This window comes from Triticum urartu, chromosome 7A (assembly GCF_056163025.1).
Source record: "Triticum urartu cultivar PI428250 chromosome 7A, HENAU_Tu73, whole genome shotgun sequence".
NCBI classification, from domain to species: domain Eukaryota; kingdom Viridiplantae; phylum Streptophyta; class Magnoliopsida; order Poales; family Poaceae; genus Triticum; species Triticum urartu.
Genome location: NC_141879.1, coordinates 83,382,007 through 83,403,863, shown reverse-complemented (window position 1 = coordinate 83,403,863; position 21,857 = coordinate 83,382,007). Strand labels below are relative to the sequence as shown.

Below are 21,857 nucleotides of genomic sequence, written 5' to 3'. Positions count from 1 at the left end.
AAACTGGAGTGGGCTAGACGTAGGATCCTTTTATTTAAATAACTGTATTTTATTAATTAATTGAATCAGATGAACTTTCAAACTGCTTCCATATGAATATGTTTTGACCAACTATTTCTCCGAACAATCGTAAAGCATACTAAACTACTAATACTTGCCCTAACGGCGAGTTGAAGACAACTAGTGGGTGCTCTCTGCTGCAAACCATCCGACAAATCTATTCTCTAGGCTCCTGCCGTGGGTCTCACAGCTCTACCTGTGGCTGCACATTGCTCCCCTGACCAATGCCGCTGCTCATCGCTCCCCTGACCAACGCCAACTTGTTGGCTCCCGCGGCGCATGACTGCTGCAGCTGGTAAGTATATGTACTGTTGCTGGCGGCCAAATTGCTAGTTCCATGGGCCTTGTTGGTTCCGGCGGCGTATGAATGCTGCTGCTGGTAAGTACAGTTGCTGCTGGCCAACTTGTTGGTTCCAGCGGCGTGTGCATGCTGCTGCTGGTAAGTATATGTACTGCTGCTGGGGGCCAAGTTGTTGGTTCCGACGGCGTGTGAATGCTGCTGCAGGTAAGTGTATGTACTGCTGCCAGCGGCGTAGGAGTGCTGCTGCGGGTAAGTATATGTGCTGTTGCTGGTGCCCAAAAGGCTACCGGGATGACCGCCGGCGTACCCACCATTGTTCAGTTGACCCGCCGGTTGATGTGTAGCGCCGCCATAACCGTAACTGAATGCTCCAAGAGGCGCCGCCGCAGCATCTAGGTAGCTGGTGGCCGGCTGATACGGCGTCGTGCTGTAGTCGTTGTATCCTAGTCCTAGAGGTAGAGGCTCCATCGTCTCATATTCCAGCAGCGACAGCAGCATGGACTCATCAAAGCCGTAGCATGAAGCACCAGGGCAAGATGCTACCATCTCTGAATCTGAGAGCTGCGGCGGCGGTTCCTGCAACGGCGGCGTGGTGCCTGGACCGTAGTCACAATCTTGTGCTGGCATCAATGTCTCTGAGCATGGCGGTGGCGGTTCATCATGCTTCTGCTGCATCATTTGTGGTCTCTTGTTGGGGCGGCTGGCTTGCTCCAACTCAAACATGTCCGTCTCATCAACTTTCTCTGCCACCTCCTGGGTTCCCTGAACCTGGAGGACTTGATCATCAGCTCCCTTCTGGGCCTTGCCCTTCCTCTTCCTGCCGCCCGCCTTGCTTTCCCCCTTCGCCTTGCCCTTGATCGTGTCGTCGGCGCTGCGCTGGCTCTTCTGCCTCTGGATCGTGCACAGCACCCACTCGCCAAGCTGCATGCGATAACAGATTATAGTACAAGTACAGATTAGTATTTTCATCAGTCTGCGATAAATAGATCGCCGAGAAGGAAACAGATTAAGGCGTAGGGCGAAGGGCAATCGAGATGATCATCACCTTGTCGGCGTTCTTGTCGTTGGCCTCTTCCTCGGACGTGAGGTTCTCGTACTCGTACATGGTCCAGGCGGTCTTGGCCGCCTCGTCGGGCCCGGTGTAGAACACGAGCGTCCTCCTCCGCCCGACCAGCGGATAAGCCTCCGAGGGCCCGGTGCGGATCAGCCGCTGAGGGCCGGTGGCCTTCCAGTACCCCCTGCCCGGCGTCGTCCGGTCCGGCCGGTTGCCCGTCGCGTACTTGCGGGTCCGCTTGGTGAAGAAGTACCATCGCTCCTCCCCGCAGCCCATGAACACCTCTGCAGCACCATCAAAATCAAGTCAGATCAGATCGATCTCTCCGCCGTCTTGATCAACTCGCGCGCATTCGATATCGACCTAGCTAGCGCAAGGAACAAGGACTCGTCGTCGTGTTCGTACCTGTGATCTGCTCCGGGCGGTAGTCGGTGATGGGCACGTCCTTGAAGATGGGCAGGTGCGGCGGGTGGCCGTCCATCTTCCGGCGGAGGTAGTGGACGATGAGCTCCATGTCCGTCGGCGCGAAGTGGTAGCCGGGAGGCAGGCTCAGCACCAGCCGTTGCTTCCCTTCTTCCATGGTTTCCACGCACGCACGGCCGCCCGACTGCAGGCCCACCCCCTCTCGATCGACGGCGTGCGGCGGTTAGGGCAAGATCCCGAGTCGTCCGCGTAGTTGACACGGCGCCGTACCCAAGTAGTAATCCGCTTTTCCTATTTATAGTGGTGTCGCCCGGGACGGACCGCCTGGTCTCGTGGTGGCCGAGGACTCCTGCGTTGCGGAAAGCTCTCCAAGAAAACTCCCAACCCTAAGATGCGAGAGCAATTAGTTTTTTTTTCTCAACACAGTATGAAACACTCATATATACGCGCATACATTTATCCCCATACACACTCAACCCTTATGAATATTTACAATAGACTGAGCCGTATATCATCTTGAGATTTTACAAAGTCACCGTAGGCGACTCGTAGTTGACGGGAACATCTCCTCCCACTGAACCCACATTGCTAGAAATTTCGAAATAAATTCAAGATATATGCGAGCACCAGCCACCAGGATTTGAACCCTGATGGGCTGGGATATCACTGTCCTCCTACCCATCCAACCACACGTTGGTTCGCCAAGAACTACCAACTAGCTGATGAGTACTCGTTGCGGGGCTCCTATAAAGGTCACTTTTGGTGGACTGAGAGCTCGTCACTTGACACGTTTTCAGCCACCGTCATGTGTCGCTTGCTGGGCACTCACTTAGGATTCTTTTTTATTTTTCTTTACGCGTTTTCGGGTTTTAGATCATTTCTTTCGATTTTTTGGCTTTTCAGTTTTTGCCCGGTTTTCCCTATGTTTCGTGTAAGAAAATAAATGCGCGAAATACGTGTTTTTCTTTCTTTCGCAAGAGGCGCAAATTTACTTCTCATGAAGACGCAGATTTGCTCCCGCGAGAGTCACCTCTCAGAAAAAGAAAACCTGTGTTTTTTCCTCCCATGAGAGGCACCTCCCAGAAAAAGGAAAATAAACATGTTTTTTTGCTTCTGCTAGAGGCACAGTTTTACTTAACGTACAGGCACAGATTTGCTTCCTTAAGGGGTATAGGTTTTGCCTCTCGAAAAACAAAAAAGAAACATGTTTTCAATTTTTTTTCGCGAGAGGTGCAGATTTACTTCTCGTTGAGGCACCGATTTGCTTCCGCAAAAGGCACAATTATGCCTCTCGAAAAATGAAAAAGAAACGTGTGTTTTCTTCTTTCATGAGAAACACATATTTTAAGCTCCCAGATTGCTTTTCTTTCCCTCTCGCAAGGCGACTAGGGAAAGTCTTCCTCCCCTCGATCTTCACAAGCGAGCCCGTGGATTCGGCTCCCCTCTGCCTGCCGCTCTGGCGGCCGGTGGCGGGGAGGGAATTCCTAGTGCCTTTTTTCCGGCTAGTAGATAGGTAGGGTTTTAGTTCTCGCAGGGACGGCATTTGGACGGATGGCGGCGGCTCTTCTTCGAGTCAATCTTCGGGGCTCCGGTCCTCCTCAAGTTCGTTCGCTGGGACGGATTAGACGAAGCTCTGACGTAGATTCCTGCCAGCTCCTCGGGGCGAGGAGGTTAGGGTTTCTTGCCCTGTGTATGCAACGGCGATATTTGGTGTCAAGTTCTTCAGATCGATTTAAGGATTGAACGGCGACAATTGTAGCTCCAGGACGTTGGTTCGTAGGGGCACGTGCACGAAGACTTCCTAGGTGTTATTGACAAGGTCAAGCCGGCTCCTGTATTGAAGCGGCAACAGCGACGCGTCGGCGGCTCGTTCTGGCTGCGGCGATGGTCGTTCGGTGGTCCATGGACCTTGATGTAATCTTTATTATGTTTGAGGCATTTTGTACTTCCGGTGAATCTTTATAATAGGTCTGGTCTGTTCAAAAAATAAAAGAGATACATATTTGCTTCTCGTGAAGATACAGATTTGCTTTTGCGAGAGGCACAATTATGCCTCTTCGAAAAAGAAAAAGAAAGTAGAGAAAACCATATAAAAGAGGTTCATCGAAACCTATAAACATGAGATCTAGTTTCAAAAATCTTGATGCAAGAAATTCAACGGTGGAGAGGATAAAATGTTTTAAACTTTAAGGTTGCGACAACTGATGCACAGTGCACCACTTGTCGCAATATGAGAAAGTATGAGTGACGTTTACAAAAAGTACTCCTAATTAGTGATTTTGCCAAGATGTTGTAATTAATGAACCGGCATCATTACCTACGGTCATTAGCGAATAGATTTGAGGTGATTAACCAGCCATCATTATCAACTGTCATTAGCGAATAGGCGAGATCAATAGACCAAAAAATTTCTATGGGACTGGTCCTAACGCTTGCCGTCCTAGGGCCCGATTCATTTACTCCAATGAGGAACAAAAAGAAAGAAAAGCTTGAAATTGGCCACAGTTTTCAGCCAACACCTATTTGGCACCTTTTTTTTAACTCTCCAAGCCTCTTTATTTATTCAGTGGTAAATAACAAGGTATCTTTTACAATGAAAGGGGCTAAGGTATCTTTATTTATTCGGCACCTTAAGCGAATAACTGCTGCTTAAATGTGTTTTTCATGCGGGACGCCGGTTCGAAGGTAACGCTCCTGGGCCGGCCAACATAACTACGATCGATCACATGGGAATCGAACGAGACGCGAAGTTCACTCGCTCGCTTATAACTAGTTGGCTAGTTGACCAGTTGACTGTTGATTTTTCCAAAGAGTTCAGAAATGTAAAGAAAGGTCTTAAATTTGTAAAAAGTTGTCCATTTTTTGAAAATATTAGCAAAATTTTAAAAGGTTCATTAAAAAACTTCATGAATTTGAAATAGTTAAAAAATAATTAAGAAACTTCATGAATTTGAAAAAGTTCACAAATTTAAAAACAACTTCATAAAATTTGAAAAAAGTTGGTAAAAGTTGAAATTAGTTCACGAATTTTAAAAAAAGTTCAGAGCTAAAAGTTCATGAAATTTTAAAAAGGAAATCACGAATTTTAAAAAGTTCACGAATTTTTTAAAAATTAACACGCCAAAAGAGTAACGGAGTTAAAATGTTTTTTATGAATTTGAAATTTTTTCATTAAAATTTTAAAAGGAGAAAGATAAATTAAAAAAGAACAAAAAGAAACAGAAAAAAAATAAAACACAAAGAAAAAAGCAATATGGAAACTGAAAAACTCCAGGTTGAAAATATAGAAAAAATCAAACCCGAATGAATATGGGTCGGTCTGCTACTACACCTAGTGTACAGGGATGTGTTCACCCCGTACAAAATTATACCTTTAACCGACGCTTGTGGCACCGAATAGACGTTGGCGCACCCCACTCCACCCCGCTATATTCAGTGTCAAATATCATGAAATATTTCACGTGAACTTTTCTCAAATTCACGAACTTTTTTCATTTTTTATGAAGTTTTTTCAATTTGCAATTGTTTCCAAAATGAACTCTTTTCAAATATATGATTTTCTAAACCTTTATGAGGCTTTTTCAAAAGTCAATGGTCAGCTGTGAGACGGTTAACCGATCAACCAGTCAACTGGTCAACAAGCTAATGAGCTAGAAGCAAGTGAGTGAATGACTGTCTCGCTTCGCGTCTCGTTCGAGCTTCCCATTCGATCGATCAAAGATTGTTGGGCTGGCCCGCTAGCGTCGCCTTCAAGCGCCAGTAAGCTAAATCGGTGTTGAGAGCGCCGTTTAGGAGCTCTTCAATTTTCTGTCATCTCTCGGCAGAGGAAAAACGAACACAAGAAGGAACCTGCATTGACATCCATGATTAATGGATCAGAAGTCAATACCAAGAACCTCGACGCGACCCACACATCCGCGCCTCCACGCGCAACGGTGGCTGCGCATGCTCCGGTGCGAGATGGCGGTGTCAGATCCCTTGTGTTCTTAACCTCAACGGCCAATTTCTTCAGTTAACACTTGCGTACTGGTTCGGCGCAAGGTACAAAGAATGGAAGGCTCAGATGCACCCTGATCATTCAACGGTACATATCTCGCCGACAACACACATTTCCAGCCAATTCACCTGATGTTGTTATTACCATTTCACTGCCTATAACTGGATTTACTAATTCCCTCTGCTCCTCGATGTATCGCACTACTTAAGTGATGGTTGTGTATGAGAGGGCATCAATCAAGAACTAAAACCCTAGCTTTTATCTTCTTTACTTTCTTTCCAGCTCATAGCTAGAGGGAAATCTTAATCTATCGAGGGTGGTCCAGATCGAGAGTTTTCTGTTTCTCTCTCATGATTACCACCGGGATCTTACAATTGGTATTTATAGCAATAGATCCTCGGAGGCGTTCTCGCGATGGCGACCGAGGTCGATGATGGTGAGAAAAAGTCTATGGCCTTGGCAGCGGTAGACAGTTCGGGTGCAACTCGGTAGCTGAGGCGGCGGTAGACACACAGTTCCAGTCCTAAAATCTGGTGACCCAAGTTGGTTCGTGCACCATTGGCAACGAGATCTCAAGGTTACAAGAGCTCACCATGACTTGGGAGGGTTGCAGACAAGTTCATGTGTAAAGTTCCGGACCACTTGCTAAATTATGCAATGATGTGGATGAGCACTGTACCCAGGGAAATTTAAACCCAATTTTGAATGCTCAAACTCATTATATGCGCATAAAGCAGAAGAATTGTTTGCGATGCACGTGTTTGTTCAAAGTGAATGGTGTCCGGTGACACTACGCGCCAAGTTTCCTTCTACCTTTCAATTTTTTTTCCTACTGCTGAAATATCTAACTCTTCCCCTCCCCACCCCCTTTTCTCCCCGATCATGAGCTACATTTCCCCTGTTTCCTCCTTCCTTCCTTCTAAGCTATACCGCTTCCTCGCTTGCTTCCTCATTCTCGCCGTCTCGCATCAGACCGCCATGGACGCCATGGTCTTCTTCAATGACCTCTCCAGCGGTTTCTCCGACGACGACGACTCTGTCACCAATCGAGCATGCCTCTCTCCTCTCTCTCGTCCCCTAGGCTTAGGGTTATGATTTGGAATAAAGGATTTTAACTCGGCGGACGATTTAAGCCATTTCTTCCTTTTGTAGCTCCCTAGGACCATCACTTGCAAGAAATGGAGCGGGCTAGCTGAAGATCTTCCTGCTCGTTGTCACCTTCAATCTCCATGCGCAAAGTTATGGGCTTTTTAATCCGTGGACAGTGAGAGGAAGTTCTGGCATGTGTAAAGAAGATTAGCCTCACTGGATGTGATTAAGACACTGTCACAGTTTCTACCTAGTATCTAAAAATGTTGCCATCTAGGAAAGTGTCTCCTTTGCAAAACCTGGCAGAGGTGGATAAGACGAATTTGGCTGATCATGCATGCATCTACCAACATACATCAGTCGATTAGGGAAATGAATATATCGTTCTAAAATTATGGTCAACATACTTTGTGCTTATGAAGGTGAACTAGTTATATGTTGTAATAAGATGTTGTCACGTAGCTATCATATTGTGGTGTTAAAATATATTTGTGTGCCTGATATGAAAGTGTTGAACAGTTGTTCGATATGAAATGTGAATTTACTTAATACTGAGAGTATTAATAGTAAACTAATAAATCTGCTAAATGGGTCATGACACTTCACAAATGTTTCTAGCAGTAAAAGCATGTGTGGTGGATAGCCCAATGTCATACAGTTCTCTTCATCGGATCATATGTGATATACTTGAATAACACAAACAGTTAACTGAGGCAGAGCGTTTGTGATCACTACACCTACCACAGACGATGCTATACAGAAAACTATGTGTGATGTGGTATGCCACGCAAACGTTCGTTCCATAATCTGTGTGGGATGTTAAGATGATCGCCCACGGCTTGGCCTTCGAAAGCGTCTGTGTTAGCTCCCCCGATCGCACACGAGCATATGCGTTAAGCGTGTGGGACCGGAGGAGCTATCGTCGATGATTTGAGGGTCGCGTGGGATGGACCCCCCACCCCCCCCCCCCCCCCCCATCGCGCACACAGGCAAGGCAGCGGTTTAAAACTCTGTCCCGGAAAGGGGTTAAAAATCGTTTGTATAGGACATCGCTGCACCAGTGTAGCGTCATCGGAGGGCGTTTGGAGGTGTGTCTCCAGCGGATCTTGCAGGATTCAATCGGTGTTTGTTTTTGGTGGATCTTTTTGAGGTTGAATCCTTCCTATTTATGCTCCTTTTCATCGACGACTGTTGATGTTCTGGTGCGCCGGTACTTTCGGGCCTTATTACAATGACTTCCCGACTGTTTACTATAACAAGGATTGTGTCTCTCTGATGATGAGGGAGGGGCGATGACGATGGCACGTCTTATCTCCATGCTACTTAGGCCGTTTTGCTTCCTGTCTGTAGACAGACCATTTGCACTCTTTATTATGGATGACGTAATGTTGGACATAAGTGGTCTCTGGTGTAATATAGTTAGATCTAGCTCATGTGAGCTTTTACCTTATATCTTATCCTTGTTGCATGATGTAAAGATACTAACGATGTAGATCCCAAAACATCTGCTACCGCATGTAGGATATGAAAGAACATGTTGAGGGTAATGCTGCGGATGTCCATCTATTATGAATTCGGCTAAAAAGCTAATACAGAATAGTTCTACATCAGGCTCTATTATGAATACCGCATGTAGGATCATGAGCTCGCGGTGAGACTGAGAGATAATGCCGCCGAAATCAGCGCGATTGATCGCTCAAATTCAACTACATCCTCAACAACCCTCTGCCTGCTTCCACTATGGTATACAACCATCTCGTCTCACTACCATGGCTGAATACGCTGTTGCACTGGAATTTACTACGACATACAGTACAACCATCTCGTCTTTACCACCATGGCTGAATACGTTGTTGCACCGGAGTTTCCAGAGAACTAGTAGGTTCTGAACCCCTATCTGGTACATGTTACTAGTTTACCGTATGCGATTTTCCTTGTCAGCAATTTGTGATCACGCTAATCTGGATTAGCCTAAACAAAAACTGTCTAATGTCCTACTTAGATTTGTAACTAAAAGTGCTCTCATTCGATGTATTTTGTGAGCTAATTAAGAGCTGCTCCCTCCATCTATAATACTTGTGGTGGTTTTAGTTCAAATTATGGAGCTGAGAGAGTACATCGATGTTAAGATACGGCAAAAGTCTTCCTTCGTCCTCCATTCGCTACGATAAGATGTTCCAACTTTTTCTGAATTGGATGTACACAAACGTGTTTTAATGTCTTTGTTCGTTTATTTCAGTCCATATGTAGTCCATGTTCCCTGAAAAAAAATATGTAGTCCATATTTGAAATATCCGAAATGTCTTATAATAGTGAACGGAAAGAGTAAATGTGATGTCACGTTAGATTTTTGCTTCAATGGAATGCTTAATTTTAGATCCAAATACGAAGAGATGCCCACAAAAGTCAAGATCCAATGGCCCGGGCCCTGCAATAAGCTCTTTTTAGCACTCGAATCGTATTAATATTAATAATGGCAAGCAACCAGAGACTGACAAAGCATGTATAGACAGCATAGTGCTTGTAGCAAATTGTACTTAACTCGGGCATGTTCACACGCACTCTTGCGCTAGGTTATTCCCGGCCATGCATGCACCGTAAGTACCGACTGAACAAATATATAGCCAACAGAACAGATTGCAACCACACCGTGAAGAGAAGTAGAGAACTGGGCCATCACCCATGCGTCAAGTCTCACCGCGGAAGCGTCGTGGCAGTAGGAGGTGAATGGTGTCCTGGTTCTTAATGCCATAGTCCGCCAGGGTGCGACCGCCCTCCGGTTTCGCCCCGACGCCGACGAAGCCAGAGCTCTGGTCGGCCACGGGTACGCCCTCCTCGCCCTGGCGCAGGTCCAAGTGGAGAGTTGATCTATCTCGGACGTCGTAGTGAGCCAGAGTACGCCCGTCCTCCAGCTCCTCCCCGGCAAAGATGAGGCGCTGCTGGTCCTGGATCTTCGCCTTTGACGACGTAGGTGGTGTCCGAAGGATCGGCCTTGATTGTGATGGTCTGGCCCGTGAGGGTCTTGATGGAGATCTCCATCTGTTGGAACGGAGCAGAAAGCATTATCAATCCCAACAGAATATACTACAACGTCAGAGATAACAGTCTTTGTTGCAGGAATAAGAAATGTTGTTCAGATGACAAGGATCAGCAGTGCATATTAACAAGGTATCAGATCGAAGTGTGTACCTTGACGATCAGCAGTGCTCTCTGGGGATCAAGCAAGGAGGGATGGATCGTTGGGTTGTAATGGGAGGAGGCCAAGGAGACTCCCTGTCAATTTTATAGGGGAGCGGGGTTCTCTTCCTTGTGAAGTTGTAGTGCCGGAATTGATTGTGTGCAACTCTTCACTTTTGGCAGTTCAGAAGACTCTTCGGGATACTGCTCACCAGTTCACATTTATTGTTAGGTAAATTTGATCAAGGTGCACTTAGAAAGATAAGCATGCATAAGTTTTGGGTGATATGATACGAACAAATCAGGCGACATAACTACCGAACCAGTTTGCCAATAGCTCAAAAAACAAGGGACTGCATATTCTCTCTAAATAAAGGGACTACTATATATAAGTCAGAAGTTGTTATTTTTTTCTTTCTAAACTTATAGCCAAACATATGAATCACCGGATCCCATTTTATCTATTCTTCCTTGGTCATCCTTTTTCACCTCCCCTTGCCAGCACCACTGCCACAATAAAATCTTGCCTCCATTCGTGCCAATGTCTCCGGCTAGTCTTATCCAATGGTCGACATTGCATGATCAAGCCTTTGCTCTGAACTCACCTATCTTAGTGACCCTAACCACCTCTAACTCTATGGATCCGTGTTCCACAACTTGGAACAATAAATGTGAAATAATAATTATTACTTTCAAACGAATTTATATGGCCTCGTTGAAACTTTGGATTGATCTTTGCTAAAAGTGTCTTTAACTTTGCTCTCCACTCTAGTAAACATCTACCTCCATAGTCTTGGCCACTTTGCCGCTACATGTATCTATCCTGTGCGTGCAACAATGTGATGCAACTGGTGCGAAAATCTCGCTGTAACTTCTAAAAACCGGGTAAGTTGTAAATGTGCTCCATGGCACGTACACCCTCTATCTAGGTCATCTGTGTTTGTGTTGAGATCCATACATGTAAATTTCTCTTTTGTGTTTCTCCCAAAAGGAAAAAAGATTTGAACCTGAAATTTGGAAGTAAATGCCACATGAGTACTGCATTAATGTGTCAATGTGCATAAATGTTTCCTGGTTTTGTTGGTGCATTAGAAATGTCTAAAATGGTTAGTACTACAATAAATTATATCAATTTAGATATTTTTTGTGAAAAATAGAAGCAAATCCTGTACAGTGTTGTATTTTTGTGTAGTTGACTTGAAAGTTTCAACTTCAACTATTGTTTGGGTTGATAGAAACACGGAGAAATCCTATCCTATGTACCTAAATAGTTCATCCTCACTACCTGTATTAGGGCCAGTTCTTTTGGGCGGCTTAAAAAATAGGCTGCCTCTTCCCAGCTTAAAAATAAGCCGTTTCTAAAATTTGTTGAGACTTCCGAATTACCTATCCCATAACTAGTTTAGAAGCCCCAATGAATAAGAGAAGCGGCTTATGGGATAAGTTGGGGAGGAGGCGGCTTATTTTTTAAGCTGCCAAAAGAACTATATTAACATGCACACATGTCACCTCATCAAAGGCCCAACACAACATGCATGAGAATTATTTTTCGTTATTAGTTGATCTCCACTAAATCTATTTATTTCAACATGCGCACATAAGCCATGTACACATGCCACCTCATCAAAGGCTCATCATGCACCGGAAAAAATCAATTATATTATACTACCTATATTCTATAATTATTTTTCAACTATACAATAATCCAATACAATATATAATTAATATGTATGTGTAGTTTCAAATGTACTATTAGTCCAAATGTTTCATGCAACTAAATCTTATTGAAATATGTTGCAACATATTCTCACTGCAGTGCGCGCGTTATCATCTACTCCCTCTGTCCCAAAATATAAGAACATTTTTCACACTACACTAGTGTCAAAAACGTTCTTATATTATGGGACGGAGGGAGTAGTAGTTTCTACGGTGATACAACACGAATCTTAATGCAAAACTAGATTGGCTAGATAGAAGGTGTAGCTACATGGGAGCATCGAGAATCCACACACCAAATTTTTTTAGAAAATAATTGTGCACAAAGATACCATCAAGTGTTAAAATTTGAAACCCACGTTCAAACAAAGCGCAAGAAATAAACACAAAAAACTAAAAAAAAGACACAAAATATCAGTGGTGATGTTAATGGGCCAAATGAAATTTATGATTTGTTGATGTGGTCGAATATAAAAAAAAATGTTCATGATTTTCTCTTTAAAAATTCACAAAGTTCAAAAAACGTCCATGAATTTGAGAAATTATTCCCAAAGTTCCGAAAAGGTCATCGATATAGGAAATGCCAAATAATTCAAAAAATGTTCAAGATTTAAAAAAAGTTGATGCATTTTAAAAAATATTCGTCAAAACAAAAAAAGTGTTCATAAATTTAAAAACTGTTCCCAAGTATAACAAAACACATGAATGAAAAAATGTTGGCTATTGAAAAAAATGTTCACAAGTTTAAGAAAATGTTCATGATTTCAAAATATGTTAGAGAATTTGTAGAAAATGTGCGCAAATTTGAAACATATTCACAGTATCAAAAAAACGTTCATGATTTTAAAAAAACTCCGGGGATTCAAAAATCTATGTTTTTTTTAGTTTTGAATAAATATTCATCCATTTCAAAGGGGTCAGCAAATTGAAAAAAGGAAAATAAAAAAGGAAGAAGAAAGAAAAAGAAAAAGAAAAAGGAAAAGGAAAACAAAATAAAAGAAAAACTGAAAAAGGGGGAAATGCTTAAGATGAAAGAAAGAAAATGTCAAAGGAAAAAAAATGGTGGGAAAAAATCTAAATGGACGGACCCATATATACACTGGACAGGCGTGTGGAGGAGCAGGTGGTGTGGGTACAAAGCACGAGGAGTGGGTAACCTAGAGATCCCCATTATACACCCTATGCCAAATATTTGCCATGTTTGTTTTTTCTTAAAACATCCCGAAGGGCATTGTATTATGTGTAGTATACCCAAGCATCTATTCCAGGCAAAGTTGCCGTGAGGTTTAGCCACTTGGGTGAAAATGATGTATGATGAATTCCGCATGTGACACGTGCTATTAGTTTGGTACCTGGTTGGGTACGAATGCGCTGTGACTTTGGTTTGCCGTTTCAAATTTTTTGAACTGCCATACGACTTATTTAGGTAGATTTAGCGTATGTTTAGCGTTTCTTCCTATGCTTGCGTTCAGTCCACGGTGGCGCCGTCTCGATCGCTTATCTGGTTCTGTATTGGTTCCTGTCACTATCGTTTCCTGCAATTTGATTCATGGTCAAACTTTTCAGTCTGCCGGGCGGTGGCCTGCTCCCTCTCGAGCCGCCCGCCGCTTATCCCGTCTGCTGCCGCTCGCCGCCTGCCGCCCGCCGCCTGCCGCCCGCCGCTTATCCCATCTCCTGCCGCTCTACCGCCGCCCCAGCGCCTCTATAAGATGGCCCCCAGCCTCGCTTATCCACAAGCGGCCGCGGAGGGGCTCGGCTGCCGAGCCGCCACCAGGGGGCGTACCGGCGAGGGGCTGCGTCCACCTTGCCGTCGAGTGCCTCCTCCCCTCCGGCCGCCCCGATTCCCTCTTCATCCTCCAGCTCCAGCCCAACCCCGACACCCCGGACGTCAGGCGGGTCTTCCGTCGCCTAGCCAACCTCCTGGCCCCTCGGCGCGATCCCCATCCCCGGCTGACACCGCCCTTCGCGCCGTTGAAGAGGCCTTTGCCCACCTCTTGGAGAGCACCTCCACCAGCGCCGGTTTCGCTCCTGCTGCTCCCGGCGGCGTTTCCGTCTCAGAGATGTGCTCTGGACGGTCTGCCCCCACTGCTGCCATGTGCATGAGTACGAGCGCATGCTGGTGGGGTGTTTGCTTGGGTGCTCGAACCCCTGGTTCATGTGCGTGTTCGTGGCTACCTAGCCCGCGCGGCTGCCCTCTCCCTGCTCGCCGGTCGCCGCCGCTCGGGTTGTTCGTGCAGGCTAAGCCACGGATTGTGTACGAAATATTCACAACAAAGCAACGGTAAGCTTGCTCTATCCTTGAATAAATCTTTGCATACTTTATTTGGGTTGCCATCGTATGTTTATCCTTATGTATCCTATTGAAATTGAATAGATCAAACAGAGATCCAGTTACAGCAAAGATGCGAAAATTGAGTAGTCAATATAGCAGGTGCAGTGTGAACTCCTGTTTTCCTGTAGTAACTTCAGGTGGGTTTGGTGCATTCACCAATCAAATTAGTTCATTTTTATCTCTAATGTTGTTTTATGCATCTTTCGGTTGTTGCAGAAAAAAGTCTCTCTACCTGGGTTAAGAAATTCAGAACTTTACAGTGAGCAGGTGTGTAAAATTATATCTCGAATCAAATAAAGTTTTCTATGCACATTGTCATGCCACCATACTTGAACTGTTATATTTTTTTCCAAGCAGAATGTGGACCTTATAAGGTCTACGCATGCAAGATTCAGGAATTGGAAACGGAAGTAACACGGCAGAAGTTCTCCACTGGGCTCAAGGGGATGAATTGGTTAACTACAGAGAGCTTCAACATGGTGGCAACCTGGGTGAGCTACCTTTTGTTGATCCTTGCTGCTTGCTGATATTGTGGTATCTCTAGCCTGATTTTAGTGCGCTAGCGACAATTAGCACTGCTAAACTTGAAACCAAAATGAAGCTATGAGTTACCATAAGTTGTGTAGAAAACGATGATTCATCTTCAAATCATCTCATGTTTATTCTTATTGTTCCAAGGAACATCCTGCTGTTGTTTTTACCTCCTGAATTGTCAAGTATTAAAATATACAAATATAAAAATTCACTGAATTAAGAACTTCCATATCGTTTTCTATTTTACCAGTTTGGAATCCATTGATCACCGATTGTGTATATGTTCTGATCCAAGAAGCAATTTTTTCTGTTCAATCCTTTTGTTGAGGCTTGCAGAAAAACAGGTTAATCTATCTTTTGTTCACATGCCTTGCTATATAATTTTACATGAGCTTTCTTCACGGATGTACATATTTTTCTTTACCCTGTAATGTTGACGGGCTCATTTTTCTGGTAGTGAAGAAATGAGAGGAAGTGGAAGGATAGAAGGTACGCTTCTGCAGAATCCAAGTAAGACTTAGTTCCTTACCTATGCTTGAACAAAGAGCAGCACACAACATGTATGTTAGTGTTTCAATTTCAAATGATGGAATTTTATATCATTAATAGTGGTAACTAATGATAAGTAACTTTTAGTTCTGCTAAAATTATTTTTCTTTTTTGAATTTCCTCAAAATGGAATAGTAATGATTTTAAGCTAAATAATGAGTTCTCTTTGTGTGTCGCTGGGTAATAGAAGGAATAAGAAGCAAGTTTTATATATTATATGGAATACTTCTTTTAAATAGCTATTGAGTTATGCCGTGTAGTTTCTTCTTCGTGTGTATGTTGTTCTTATGCTATTTAAGATGGTGACTATTTAGTTTACTGTCATGCGGTTAATTCTTCGAAATTCTTGGTCACTTGCTTAGATAGAGACAAATAGTGTATTCTTTATTTATTTTTGTGCTGAGATCTTCATTTATATGCAGAACCAAACATGTAGGTAGCCTAAAAGTACATTTAAAACGCAAATCGCCCTAAGATATCCCAGTGTGTGGTTTAACCTGAACATATCTTAACTTGCAAATAAGCATGATTTTCTTACAACTTGCATCTCTGATGCCCCCCTTATTTGCCTTCTTAATGGGTATACTTGGAGTCCACATCCAAGATAAAAGCATCTTGCTCTGTTCACTCAGGTTCTCAGGAGTATCTCACAAATGAGTCATCATAGGTGAGAGATGTCTCATCCAGCCGGACGATATTATTGACTATTTAATAGCAGCTGACCAACAGTTTTGGTAATTAGAGAAGAAGACAATTCCACAGAAGCAAAGCCAGTTCATTGGTAGGGAGCTAAATTAGCAGGCATGCTACCTGTACTAAATACATGTTGTGCTTCCTGTCCCTTCTGTCCTTCTATATATTGAACTCATTGGCGTATGATGTAACATGTTAATATTCTTAATGAAATCACCCGTAATGGGCATTTTTCTTAAAGAAAAGATTACAGTATACCATGACTAAGGTTTCATACAGGATTGTGTCTCCCTTGGTGTTATTTGCAACAGCTGAGTAGCTCCGGAGAGTGTCAACGTATGTGCCCAAACTCAATAGAACAAGCACTAACGATAGCAGAACTTGAAAAATCCAGGAGATGGCTGCTCTCACCATATAGTTCAAAGGTTCACTATCCAATGATGCTATTTATGTTTAGGGTACTTATTGTATAACTGGTTATAACAGATATGTTGTTTTATGATGACATATCTTTAGGCAAGAACATTCAAATAGAGAAATTTTGCTGTGTTAGATTTTTATTATTACCAAGTATACGAGTTTGCTCTATCTGGTTGTCTCAAAGTATTACAGTTATACATGTATATGATAATCAATTGCATGTTTGTGAAGAACAGAGGCCTGTAAGTGTGGCGGTATGGCCTCTTTCTAGAGACATACTTGACTGCTTATTAAGTTGTGGGTTGTTTTTTGACAGATATATTTTCTCACTTTCTTACAACAACTTAGTCTCCAGTTATTGTACAAGTCTGGTGCGCAAGTGTTGTTTCGTTCCATCTTCAGTTTGATTATTGTTTTTTTTGGCGAGAAAAGTTCCCATCTATTCATCAACTGTCAAGGCAGTACAATTCTTATTTTTATTTTTAAAACAGGATTCCTAGATCAAATTTTCTGGGCTGGGACAAGAAAATGAACATGCTTCAGTCTCCAGAATGTAATAGATTCAATAAGGACTGTAAGCTGATCACATACTGTTTTGAAGAATACTACATCAATTGTTTTTGTACTTCAAAGTAACTAATATCGAATATGCTCTGTAGGATTGCATGGTTTGGGAGAAACTTGGTGCGTTCAGTTCAATGTAAGGAAAAGCATAAGAAGGTTGCCTTCACGTATCGACGAGGCGCGGCTAGTAAAAGTTAAGGAGCACAATACAAGTAGCTGAAGCAAAAACAACTCTCCTAAAAATTACAAAAAGGTCCCTCATAGAAACAAAAACTCAAACAAGGCTAACAAGTCCGGTAGCAGTTTTGGCCTGCAGTATCTTCCCGTCGAGGACCAGGCGCTGCCGGGGCGGGGGCACGCCCAGCTCGCGCCTCGCGGTGGATGTTTTTCTTGACGTGGCCGATGGTGTCCGTGGTCCGGACGTCAAGCGCCAGGACCTTGCCGGCCGTCGTCATGACGGAGATCTGTACACTCCGGCTCACGGCGACAGCGTTACCCATGGGGAGATGGACGTGAGTCGAGCTCACGGGGCGGCTGGTGGCTCGCTCGATCGGAGGGAAGCGCGCCGGCCGACGACGAGTCGATGTGGACCGGAGGAGCTGGCTATCGTCGGGAGGTGTCCGTGCGTCTGAAGAAACCGCCGTGCGTACGTGCTACTACCTATCACGATTTACTATCCGTCTCGGAGGCAGATCAAGGCGAACCGCTAGCGATCGCAGCTGAATCCTGATACAAACTGACCGCTGCCCGGTATATCTGTGTGGGTCTGGCCGTGCCGTCCGTCACCGTGCGACGAAATATACGGGCCCGTGGGAGAGCTGTACATTATAGGATTCCTATATACAATGACTCGGTAGATCCGCCTAGATAGTTGGCTATTCCTGCTGTGCTGTGGTACTGTACTCTACCCTACCACATGCAGTGCAGCCACGGGAGGATGCAGGTCTTGATTGGGCAGACGTGTTGTATGACCCATGCGTCAGCGACGGCGGTCATTCTTTTTTAAGCCGGGCATGCAGCGGGGCTGTCTTCATCCAGTGCCACTCGCCCCTGTCCCCATCTGGCCACCTTTGCCCCCACACCGGCGACAACTCTAGCCATCGTCATCAGCATTGGCTTCTTCTCCGGCATCGGCAGCAGCGACAAGGGTAAGGCCCTCGCCCGCCATTCCCCCTCCCTTCCCGCCCTCCCCGTGCCGCCGCGCGCTCCCCGGCAGAGGCAACGCATCAATGTGCCGGTGCACCAGGCCGAGTACCACTGGCACCGCGTTCAGCTGGCCGAGGAGCGCCTGCAGATGCTCGAGCGCGAGGCCGAAGAGGAGGCGCGCCAGGCTCAGGCAGCGACGGCGCAGCCCGGCATCGCCGCCCTCTAGAACACGACGTTCCCTTGGGCCGGCCCTGCGTCGACGCTGATCGACCTCACCGGCCCCGACGCAGACGCCGCCGCCGACGAGGACGCCTAGGGCAGCGCGTCGTCTAGTTTTTACCTTTTTATGTTAATTAATGTAATGTGGACTTTCGCCGGCCTTCGTGGCCGGCTTTTATGTTTAATTAAATGCATGTGTTTATTTTTAAAATGCTTCTAAATTTTTTTGGCGCGCCGATAAAATGGGTCGGACAAGCGTTGGGCGCTCGCGCCGACGCAAACACAGCTCCGGACATTTATGTCCGCCGGGCCGACCCAAACAGACAAAAGAATGGACAAAAGCGCCGTTCGTTTGGGTCGGCCCGTTGGGGTTGCTTTTACGGACACCCGCGGCGCCTCACTTTATCCTCCCTTGACTCGTCTGTAGGTGCCAACAGGCCATTCCTCCCATCCCGTCGAGTTCGACCTTCATAACCTCTTCGTCCTCGCTGTCGCCACCTAGTTTCTGGCCTCTTGGCCACCCTCGGTACACAAAATCATTTCGCATGGTCCATAAGCTCCACAAAGAGATATCATTCGAACCAACATTGTTCAAAACAACATTTCGTTTACATGATTCCATTGTTTCGATAGGTCATCCAAGGAACGTGGAACAATAATACCAAAAATTCGTCAATTATCTTTCAAAAATTAGAAGAGACAGAACATTCAAAAAACACATGTTGGATGCATTCATCCCCAACACAGAAGTCACAAATAGTTGCACGGTAGCGCCCGCCGGCCGCGGGTGGTGGAGGCCGGCGGTTGGGATGGGTAAGTTGGAGGCGTGAGGAAGAAGAGAGGTGTAGGTTGAAGATGAATAGTGTGATCTGTTTTGGGCCGTTTGATCAAGATCAGACGGTCCATGAGGAAAGTGAAACCGTTTTCACGCATCTGACAAATAGAGAGTTCCAATATTTTATTTAAAAATGAGAAGGTTAAAAATAGGAGCAATGCCACACGTACAGGTAATTACGGGCAAAGTTTAATTACAGGCTGAGTTGGCTTAACAGAATTGATAGAAGGAGAATGAGGCGGGACCACCCCGGGTAGAAATCAGGGAGGGCAAAGAGATTTAAGGAAAGGCCCTGTAAAAGGCTGTAAGAACCCGTACGTCTAGGATTATTGTAAAAATAGATACTCTAGTAGTGAGAGATAGAGGCTCTGACGATATTTGTAGGCAGCAGTACATCTATTTTAACTGTAGTCGTCCACGCAACTCACATGCGGCTCACGGCGTGCTGCGCCGTCTCGGTGGCCGCCAGCTCGCCGCGGCGGCGCGTGACGAAACTGAGCCGCTCGGCGGTGGCCGGTTTGAACACGGCCTCCGGGTCGGCGTCCACGGCGTCGGCAAGCCGCGGCCACATCCTGGCGGTGACCAGCCACGACCCGTCTCCCGCCGGGCTCCGGATCACTGTCATGGCCGCCGACCCGAGCCTCCCCGGCCGCACCCACGGCATCACCAGCCGCGGCGGGCCGAACCCAAAGTCGCCCTCCACCCTGAACGGCACGAACGCCGACACCACCAGCGCCGGGCTGCCCGTGCCCAGCCCCACCGCCTCCGTCCACTTGCCGCCCTCCGCGAACACCCCCTTGTGCGCTTCCATCCAGTCCACCAGCTCCTCGTACCGCTCCTGCCGGAACACCTCCGCGATGGCCGCGGCGGCCATCGTCGCCACGTCGGCGAGCGGGGAGGAGCGCACCGTCTCCACGACCGCCTCCCGGGACGCGTAGGTGACGACGTTGCCAAGGTAGTTGTTGACGTGGGTCTTGTTGTATTTGGCTGGGTCGAGGCCCCGGCGGCCGTCGACGAGCCACGCCATGCGGCAGTGCGTGTCGGAGCCGCCCACGGCCGCGGCGAGCAGCTTCCATACGTGCGCGGAGAGGGCCTCAAGCCGCGTGGCGCGGCGGACGGGGCCGCTTGCCGCCGCGCGGAGGCGGTCGACGTCTGCGGCATCCACGACGTAGTTGCGGCGCACGAGGGCCGCGGCAAGGAGGGCGTTGGGGAGGCTGGCCGGGTCGTAGCGCACGAACTCGGCGTCCAGCGACGGGCCGTACCGCGGCGGCGAGCGGGGCCGGAAGAGGGAGGCGCGGTCGTGGTGGGGCTCCCACGAGAGGCCGCCCGCGACGAGCATCTCGGCCCAGGCGTTGGGCAGCGTGGTGAGCCCGTGGCCGTCGACGAGCAGGTGGTCGGTGCCCCAGGAGAGCGAGAACCCACCGCACGCGAACCGGACGAGCTGCAGCGACAGCGCGAGCCCCCGCTCGAACGGCAGCTGGATGCGCCCCAGCGAGGCGCCGGCGTCGGCGAAGTCCACGTCCGCGAGCGCCGCGTCGGCGTACGCGACCACGAGCTCGGCCCCTTCGTTGCCGCAGACGACGTCCGGCACGCCGGTGGAGGCGCTGGGCACGACGCGGCCGGCGAAGGGGTAGAAGCGGGAGAGGAAGGCCGGGAGCGCGGCGCGCGCGGCCGCGGCCACGGCCGGGAAGCCCGCGGCGGGCGCCGGGTAGACGGCGATGAAGAAGACGTGGAAGGAGCCGAGGACGAGGTCCAGGTTGGAGACCGGGAGCACCGCCGGGAATCCCCGCGGCGGGTCGGAGGCCTGGACGAGCGACCGCGAGAGGACCTCGACGGCGAAACTCTCGGCCGGCGGCATCCCGGGTGCGCACGGCCGGACGCGGCGCAGGGAGGAGCAACACGTAGGTAGGAGCTCGCGAGCGGTGGAGAGAGCACGAGGCGTTATGACAGTGATCAAACCGCAGTCGGACTCGTCTCGTTTTGGCACGCGGCACGTTGCGTGGCGTTGCGATCGAGCAACATCAACACGGCGGTTTGCTTCAACTTTGGAATGGCAAGCAGCACTTTTCCTTCTTGCTTTGGCGATTTTTCAATGCGAAGCAGACTCACGGATGTGACAAGCCATCCAATACAATGCATTTGGCCATCTTCCCCAATGCGGAATTACAGGTGAAGGGAGTGCCCATTGTTTAGCTCGGAGGCACGCCGGCTGAGGTCAGTCGAGCATATCTGGTGATACGGCCCGTTTGGTGATACGATGCACCGGTGTATTCTGGACCAGTAGATCACATTCAGTGGGACAGGATGCATGCACTGATGCACATGAGTTGGCCAGCGCCCTCACCCTGAAATATGCAAAATACACCCTGTGTTATGTTCTTAATTGAACGTAAGGTCTTTTCCTATACTAGTCTACCAGCTGCACTTTCGTTAACCGTTCAGAAAACGCCTCAGTTTCAATGTGCAAACACACACACACACACACGCGCGCGCACGCACACACACACGCACGCACGCACTCGAATCCAGAATTCCTCTCAAGTCTTGTTATTGTGCCATCTCCATAGTTTATTGCTATATTGATAAAGTTCAACAAAATAAATTATCTTATATTGATAAACACACACACAATAAATTATCTTATATTGTGACATCTCCATATTTTGTTGTTATATTGTCCGACAAAGTAACCAAAAAATTCAGTGTGTGGTTATCAATATAAGAGAATTTATTTTGTTGAACTTCATC

General features: G+C 46.8%; 2 protein-coding genes across 2 annotated transcripts; both read right to left on the bottom strand.

The window, feature by feature from the left end:
• Positions 1-114: 114 nt before the first annotated feature.
• Positions 115-2,080, bottom strand: LOC147958042 (uncharacterized). The gene is made up of 3 exons (XM_087537155.1): positions 1,821-2,080; positions 1,407-1,699; positions 115-1,282 (listed from the first exon to the last, which is right to left on the bottom strand). The coding sequence occupies exons 1-3, from the start codon at positions 1,993-1,995 to the stop codon at positions 245-247; spliced, it is 1,506 nt and encodes a 501-aa protein (XP_087393281.1). The 5' UTR covers positions 1,996-2,080; the 3' UTR covers positions 115-244.
• Positions 2,081-19,213: 17,133 nt separating this feature from the next.
• Positions 19,214-21,163, bottom strand: LOC125522982 (coniferyl alcohol acyltransferase-like). Its single transcript, XM_087535046.1, has one exon. The coding sequence runs from the start codon at positions 20,965-20,967 to the stop codon at positions 19,534-19,536; it is 1,434 nt and encodes a 477-aa protein (XP_087391172.1). The 5' UTR covers positions 20,968-21,163; the 3' UTR covers positions 19,214-19,533.
• Positions 21,164-21,857: the final 694 nt, after the last annotated feature.